Genomic DNA, 8,669 nt, shown 5'->3' with positions numbered 1-8,669 from the left:
TGCTTGAATCATCTTCCCTTTTCCAAACTACAGCTTCATTTTGAACAAAAATCGAAATGTATCACTTTGTTAAAAGGAGTCCCTGCATTTTCCTTTTGTACTCGATAGTTGAATACAACTGTCTCGTACTTAGGACATGTAATATAAAGGATAACATGTTCGTGAAACATTGGCTGAGGTTCACAAATTCCCCCACATGCTTGCCTTGTGTTGTTTAGACAAAAAAGGAATGTGACCAGTAACATATTTAGTGAAGTCCACTTGGCAGCGGAACAGTCACAAAATCATGCGTCACTACATAGAGTCAAGAAAAAACAAATCTAATTTTTCCGATCAATAAGACTGCAGAAGTGACAACAAATTGCAATAGCAGCGGGCAAGATGCAAGTCAGATAGGTAGCTCGGCAATGGAAGTCATGGAAAGATTTGGATACCAATTCTATAAGACGTGTGTACTTTCAGGATATCAAACATGTTGAAATCGATTTAAACTTGAGTATATTACAAGCAAGCACAAAGCATGAATGCTTCAATAAGGATGTAAGTTCTTCAGTTTTATTTTTACTTGTGGTCATTGTTTATTTCCCCCTGCTGCGAATTAAAATATTGAAATATGATAAAGCATAATACTGAAAAACAAAACTAAACATTTGGAGTTGACTTTCCGCCTCAGAACAAAGTCTGGATTCGGCCAAACTGAGGTCTACATCCCTACCCTAAAAGAAAGCTAATACAGTGGGACCTCGCTACTTCGCAGTTCCACGTTCGCGGGTTCAGAGCTTTGCGCGTCTAAAAAATAATAATAAAATAATTTCTTTATTTTTTTAAGCATTTTTGAAGGGGCATCGCTAGTTCGCAGATTTTCACTTTTCGCTGGTGGTTTTTGTCCCCGTTAACTGCGATAACCGAGGGATTACTGTACTGGTTTTGGCCACCGTGTCGACACCTTAACAAAGCCCGTTATTGACACAGATTGGTACTTGCCCATCCCTATGCTAAATCAAAGGTTCCACTAAGGGCCAAATAAAAAATAAATTGAAGGCTGCAAGATATACAGTGAAGAAAATACGTTTTTGAACACACTGGTATTTTGCTATTTCTTCCACTTAGGAATCATGGAGAGGTCTGAAATTTTCATCGTAGGGTTAATGTGAGAGAGATAAACTAAAAAGAAAAATCCAGAAATCACAATGCAGGATTTTTTTTAACAATATACTTGTGTAATATAGCTGATTTTCTGCACTGCAATTGTATTCTTTTTATATGACTAATTTACCAAGCACAACAAATTATATTTTTAGTTTTATTAAAAATGCCAGAATAACTCAAAGCCACAGCAGCACGGCAGTTGGTTGGCCAGTGCGCAGCCCCATGGTGAAAAGGTCCAGTGTTTAATTCAAGCTACTGTAGCCTCCCTATGCGGAGTTTGCATGTTCTCCTCATGCCTGTGTGGGTTTCCTCACACATTACAAAACCATGCATGTCAGGTTAATTGGATGGTCCAAATTGTCCTTAGGTGTGTATGAGTAAGTGAGTTTTCTGTCTCTATGTGCCCTGCAACTGGTTGGCAACCATTTCAGGGTGTCTCCTGCCCAATGCTCAAAGATGGCTGAGATGGGTTCCAGCACCTCTGCGATCTTAGTGAGAATAAATAATATAGGAACTGAATCGAACACAAAGCCACCAAGTACAGTACAAAAATTAAGGAAAACCCCTGACCCCAACCAAAGTGTGAATCTACAAGTATGAGTGACCGAAACTATGAAATGCTGGTTACTGTTTTCCCCCCTTCATCGTCAAAATTCCATCAGAACAAAAATGTCAGAGGACAGAGACGCAATGACGAACACGCGAAAGCATCACGAGGTGTGACTTAAAGATTGGAAGGACAGGTGAAGTAATGGTTGACAGATGCAGAGCTGCAAACAAAAGCGTCCCCACCTTTTTGCTCATTCCGCGGATGTCTTTTAGCGGGGACAAGCGCCCTGAGACGGCAGCGACTGGATTGTCAGTGATACGGTGGCACACAGTGACGTCTTTGTGCACCTGTTTACTTTGCAAGCCGGCCACACCACAATGATGCCGTGACCTTGAATAGAAAAAGGACAAAGGTGAGCAAGGCGGAAGGAATGATCTCTGTGCGTCTTCTGGTGGCCGTCACCGGGCCTATATAGAGGCAGGTGTCACACCCGTTTACGCACCCGAGGCCTCAACAGATTCGAGACGCAGAAATCAAGTCAGCACTCTGTAAGTTCATGCTTTTTCCATCGACCGATGCAGATAATTTGTTTTAGCAAGATACGATTGATAATAATGATACAGGGTGTTTTCAAAAAATGGTATCCTTTTAATATAAATAATGAATTATTAGAATAAATGTATTCACCTGTACTAACACATTATCAAATAATACATAAGATAGTAATCTATTGGAGACTGTTACCCAAGAAATGCTTCAGTGTGTTGTGGCAGGAGCTGGATTACCGACTTGACGTATGCCGGTGCGCATAGTAACGATTTGTGACATTGTTCCCATAATTCACATGCTTTTGAATTTCTCATACAGATTTGTAAAAAATAATTTTATAAAAGTCATGATCTTCAACGTGAATACTTTTGAACTACATTTGCCTAAATCGTGTGCTTTCTGTGATATTCACATCTTAAAGGATATGTGATCGTTTGAAACACCCTGTGTTATTGAAAGACCATATTATACTTCTAAATGATACTTGATACCTAGCTCTATATGTCCGTTTTTCTTTTTATTAAAATCTTTTATGAAATGTTTTTTTAGTAACTATTTTTGCAATTATTATTGAATATTGAGAAATAACCATTCTCAAACATTATTATGTTTCCTCCAACATACCGGTATCTTTTTTAATTAGTCATCTTTGTGGAAAAATAGTGAGTCGTTGCAAACAATGTTCACTACGTTGTTATCAATGACATTAAAGACTGTTCTATTCTATTCTATTTGAAAATACAGAAATTGGAAACATTGCCATAGATCTTGGGAGTTATTTTATTTGCACGTCAGTATTTTTCTCCCTCAGTATATGAAAACCTTATTTATTACATTTCTTTCAATGTTATTGCAACTTCATTTTACAATTTTGAAAAAAAAAAAAATCTCATCGATAAATACCATTAAACAACCACATACATTAGTTTTGTCAAAAGTTAAAGCTTTAAAGATTTAACCAAGTTTTAGTTTTCAATCCACATTACCGGTACTTTATATCTAAAACTAACTAATACAAGTTTGAATTTTAATAAAACTAGAAAAAATAACATTGGTTGATAATCCTTTTTTAGCATAACAAGACATAGCTGAACTTGATAATGGTCTTCTCATAAGATGTAACGTTTTTCTTGCAAAATAATATTTATTTCTTAACAATTTAACATTACTAATATGACAAGAGGATTTTGTTGCAATGGTGAGTGCTTATGTGGATTAAAATTATGCTCTCATTGAATGTCCTTTTAAAAAAATCTTGTTTTATTTAATCAAAGCTGTATTAAAGGAAGGTTTTTATGCAGTTGGACGAGAGAATTGTGCGGGTCTAATAAAAAAAGATACATGTAGACAAAGCCTTAGTCTACCAAAGGGGAGATTTGAGGTTCAGTTTTGGGGGTGCTGGGCACCCAGAGCAAGTGTGGGCAACGGATGGGCCACAGGCCGTATGCTGCCCATCAAACAAAGATGGTCAAAATATAATGAAGTTCTATACATAAAAGTAAATGTAGTACAAGTAATAATTGTTTTTTGTGTTTGGGTGCTAACTTTGTCCCCATTGTCCTTCTGTGTGCCTGCAACATAAATACCATAAAATACTACAAAATGACTACAAAACTAAACATCAAATTTAGTGCTTAAAAACAGGGACCTAATATATCATTTGTCTGTATTACGATAAAAAAATACTATAGAAGAAAATAGGTACTAATATTTTGATACAAAAATACAGTTACAGAAATATTACAGCACAAATACTACAAAAGTACCTAATATTAAAAAATACTAATGAAATACTACAAAACTACAAGTACGGAAATACTTCAAAAATACCTCTACAGAAATACTATAAAAACACAACAGTAATACTGTAATGCAAAAATACTGCTACATAAATATTACGACAGAAATACCACAAAATTCAACTGCAGTAATATTAAAATATAGTGCAAAAATACTAGTATGGAAACACTTCAAAAATGCTTCCACAGAAGTATTACGACAGATATACTACAAAAATACAACTAGTAATACTCATAAAATACAGAAATACGACAAAAATGTGACTGCAGAAATTCTACAAAAATACTTAAAAAATAGAATTACAGTAATATCAAAAAACTAAATATAGAGAGCCATGCTAGGAATCAAAGGGACTGAACCATTTCAAGGCAGTGGAGTATTTCAGACGCTGTGTTGTTCATATTGTTTTATTTTAATTTTTCAATACATTTAACTAACGTTTTTCATCATATTTAAGCCCATCCTGATATTTTATAAGGTAAGATTTTTTCAAATGCGATCATTTTTGGGGCTGCTTGGGATAAATTTGGAGTTGCTTGAGCACCCCCAAAAACTGGCTTAGATAACTATTAACTATTGTTTTTTTAGGTATTTGTTCCCTTCCAAAGATGCGCTTGCTAATCCTGTTTCAATTCCTGCTCATTGGTAAGCATCTCATTCTAATAACTTTTATGCAATAACATTTTTTCCCAAAATTGTATTGAGAGTGACACACAAACTCATGCACATTTTTCCCCTCATAGCATCTGTCAATGCTCAGACTGCAACTGACAACACAGCAAACACTGCCCCAACAGCCGGCAACACCGCAACTGGCAACACTGCGACTGGCAACACTGCCACATCAGCCGACAACACAGCAACAGACAACACAGTGACAACAGCTGGCAACACCGCAACTGGCAACACTGCCACCACAGCCGAAAACACAGCAACAGGCAACACAGCGACAACAGCCGGCAACACCGCAACTGGCAACACTGCGACTGGAAACACTGCCACAACAGCCGACAACACCGCAACAGGCAACACAGCGACAACAGCCGGCAACACTGCCACCACAGCCGACAACACAGCAACAGGCAACACCGCAACCGGTACCACTGCCACCGCAGCAGGCAACACCATGACTGGCAACACGGGAAACACAGCCGGTAACACCGCAACTGGCAACACCACCACTACAGAAGGCAACACTGGCACTGGCAACACTGCCACTACAGCAGGAAACACAATGACTGGCAACACAGCAACCGGCAACGTCGCCACTACAGCAGGCAACACAATGACCGGTAACACTGTAACCACAGATGGCAACACGGCGACCGGCAATACTGCAGTTGGCAGTGGTGCAACAACACCTGGAAATACTGCAACGGCAAACAGCAACAATGCAACTACTGGTAATACAGCAACCGCCACAACAGCAAGCTCGACTGCCATGCCCACTCGTGGGAGCAGTGTGGTGCTCCTATGTTATCTTAGCGCGGCACTCCTTAAAGTCTTCGCTATGTAAACCAGTTATCACTCCTAATTTATTTCAAAATACCACAAAATCTGCATTGACAAGTGAAAACAAAAGTCCAGTCTCACAATGAGATTTAAATTGGTCATTTTTAGAGAAATTTTATATATATATATATATATATATATATATATATATATATATATATATATATGAATGCATATTTATTACAGGCAAAACTGAGCTTTTTGAAGCTGAGGGCTACTTTTTTATTCCTTATTAGCTTGAAGGGCTTCTAGTTTGATACGCATTCCTATATTAACTAATATTATTACTGTGTTGTTACCAGGTTGTAATTAGTAGAAATAAAATGGGCCTAGTCCACCACTAAAACATTATGACGGTTAGAAATCAAGCTTCCCAGAAAATTGCAATGACCCATCAGTGGTGAGTTGTTTTCAGAACCTGTCCATGGGCTTTTGAGGTGTTTTTAAGGGCCTGCGGGCACCATGTTGGAGACCTATGACTAATGTCAATGATACTATATGTGCAAGTATTTTCCATTTTTTATTTTTAACTGCTGTTTTTAAAAATGACTGTGTGATTATTTAAAAAAAGCAATGTTGTACAAATATGGTAACTTATTTAATATAATTTTTTTCACAACAAAATGAATAATGGATTTTTTTTAATCTGGAGATTTTTATGGTTTGGCTTATCACAACCATTTTCTCATTTGCATTGTGTCAACTTAAGAAGCTGTTACATTTTACCTATGTTTTTTGTTTCACTGTATTCTGGACAGATTTCACCAATTTTAATAAATGGTAAACGTTTTTTTATTATTAAAACACAGGAAAGGTAATGACTTTTCCTCAAACAAAATTTGGATAACCTTGCTGTTGGGTATATTCGACTGCGATTGATTTTCAGTTTGGAGTCCGAAAAAGGTGAAACCATATCCCATAAATATTATGTATTTATAAAACTCAGTTAAAGTATTTTCTGTCTGCTGAAGTGCCAGTCTTCTCGACACATTTGCACAAAAATATACCTCATCACCCTCAACACCTTAAAAGATAACTACGGAATAAAAACAGTTGTACTGTACATCGGTCATAGTTTACCAGACTTGAGGTGCGCAGCTGTTCCAATATTTAACTTTCCATTTAATCTGAAACCTCTATTATGGATGAATAACAATGACTGATGTCCGTCGAGCGATGAATTAACTCACAGCAGTTCTGATTACTTATTTGCTCTAATGAAAAAGGGAGCTAATGTGGTCGGTGAGGCTTTCTCTTCCTTTGTGCCTCTGAAAGTTTTTTAGACAATGTTCTCCCATAACTGTTTAAATGTATCACATAACCTTCTATTAAGGATGAATACTGGAATGATTGATGACAGGGTAGCAACAAATGAACTTACAACAACTCTGCTTAGATGGTTGGGAATATTAGTTATTGTGTTGGGGGGGTGGTTATTTTTTAAGGGTTTATTGTTCTATCTTCTTTATTCATTATCCATTATCCGTCAGTTCATAATATGCTACAAACCTAGGAGCCGGGACTCTTACTCTCAGCCAAAAGGTCAAGCTAAGGTCCTAGCCTTAAAGCCTTGCTGCGATCATTGTGAATGCACCGTTCCCGGAGGTACTGCAATACCGGGCCGATGCGTGGAGTGGACAGAGCAAGCTCTTATTCCATCTCCGTATTGCAAAAATCTATGATAACTCATAGGCTACCATACTGCCAGCTCCTGACCTGACCTTCACACAGCCTGACTGATTCATGCCGACACTTCCAGAACTTCTCATTAGGCCTTTTCTTTCTTTGTGCCTCTAAAAGAGTGTTTCAAACAATCCATCCCTCCATTATATGTACGGCTTAACCTCAGGAGGGTCGCGGGGGTGCTGGAGCCCATCCCAGCTGTCTTCGGGCAGTGGGTAGGGGACTCCCTGAACTGATTGCCAGCTAGTCGCAGGGCACACAAAGACGGACAACTCACTCACTCATTAACACCTCGGCCAATTTGGACCGGCTATTTAACCTGACATGCATCTTTTTAGAATGTGGGAGGAAACCAGAGGCATGAGGAAAATATGCAAACTCCACATGGGGAGGCTGCGGTAGCTGGACTTGAACCCTGAACCTCTCCACTGTGGGGCTGCGCGCTAACCACCCAGCCACGGCTTAAAATGTTGTTTTCCTATAATTGTTTCGTAAAGTAGCACAGAACCTTCCCGGCCTAATGCTCATTTTTACTAATTTCAGTTGTAAAAAAAAATCAAAATCTTTGAAAACAATGGTAAGATGATGGCCAGTTTGGTAGAATATCAGTGATTATATACCCTTTACAAGTTTAGTGACATTTATTTGTATAGTCTTTAAAGGAGCTGTACGGGGTTTGAAACTTATTTCACTTGCTGCCGCCAGCTCTTGTCTTGTGTCATCATTGCAACCTCAATCAACTTGTTCATGATGCGCGTGCAAGTACGTGCATTTCTTAGACACCATCGGATAAACTCTATTTAATTTTTCTTCGGGTTTTGGTTGGCATTTGGAACAGTAGCACAGCATTTATAACTTTCACAATTTTCATGCTACACAAACAAATACGGAAGGAACACAACCCCGCACAGATAAGCATGACGTCACTCTCCAGCAATCTTCTCCCTCGGCCCCATTTCTCCTACCTGATGTGTTCAGCCCCGAACAGCTTTTCTAAAAATAAGATACAAGCAGAAAGGCGCAGTGGAAAATAAAGCACAAGGGCTCTTTGAACTCAGTTGGGCATTTTAACTACATACTTGAATGATCAAATATTTAACTTTTTTCAGGACACCTCAAACGACGCAACCTCATGGTCTGTGTGAAGTTGCACTTGCCAAAGTGGATAGGACCTTGGGAAGTTCAAATTTTACGTCAGACTTTTTCGGCAGGCAGAAAATCCTGACATCCATCTTCTCTGTATGCTTATACTAAGAATCAATGTCTTTTTTCCATAGTCTTTTACTTTGACTAACTAGATGTTTCTATGGGAACAGCCTTTGCTTCCAAGGTAAGCCAAAATTTTCTACAATAAGGCAGTCTTGACCAAGCAATAAAAGGCACAACTTAGTGTTATGTGTCATTTTGTTTCAAATTACCATTTTTA

At 38.2% G+C, this 8,669-nt stretch overlaps 1 protein-coding gene and 1 pseudogene across 1 annotated transcript; one reads left to right on the top strand and one right to left on the bottom strand.

Moving 5' to 3' along the window:
* The first annotated feature begins 2,181 nt into the window (after window positions 1-2,181).
* Window positions 2,182-5,588, top strand: LOC148361254 (uncharacterized). Its single transcript, XM_088343099.1, has 3 exons — window positions 2,182-2,247; window positions 4,637-4,693; window positions 4,792-5,588. Exons 2-3 carry the CDS (start codon window positions 4,657-4,659, stop codon window positions 5,562-5,564), a joined length of 810 nt encoding a protein of 269 aa, XP_088199225.1. The 5' UTR covers window positions 2,182-2,247; window positions 4,637-4,656; the 3' UTR covers window positions 5,565-5,588.
* Window positions 5,589-7,143: 1,555 nt separating this feature from the next.
* LOC148361253 (U2 spliceosomal RNA) lies at window positions 7,144-7,257 on the bottom strand (annotated as a pseudogene).
* Between the last annotated feature and the right edge of the window lie 1,412 nt (window positions 7,258-8,669).

The sequence above is a fragment of the Urocampus carinirostris genome, chromosome 8 (genome assembly GCF_059441175.1).
Source record: "Urocampus carinirostris isolate Australia breed hairy pipefish chromosome 8, RoL_Ucar_1.0, whole genome shotgun sequence".
Lineage (NCBI taxonomy): Eukaryota > Metazoa > Chordata > Actinopteri > Syngnathiformes > Syngnathidae > Urocampus > Urocampus carinirostris.
This window is presented reverse-complemented; position numbering and strand designations above follow the sequence as displayed.

Excerpts from the sequence above, each read along its gene's own strand:
- LOC148361254 (XM_088343099.1), top strand. The coding sequence starts at position 4,657 with ATGCGCTTGCTAATCCTGTTTCAATTCCTGCTCATTG. Across the intron at positions 4,694-4,791 it reads GTTTCAATTCCTGCTCATTG|CATCTGTCAATGCTCAGACT; the intron begins GTAAGCATCTCA and ends TTCCCCTCATAG.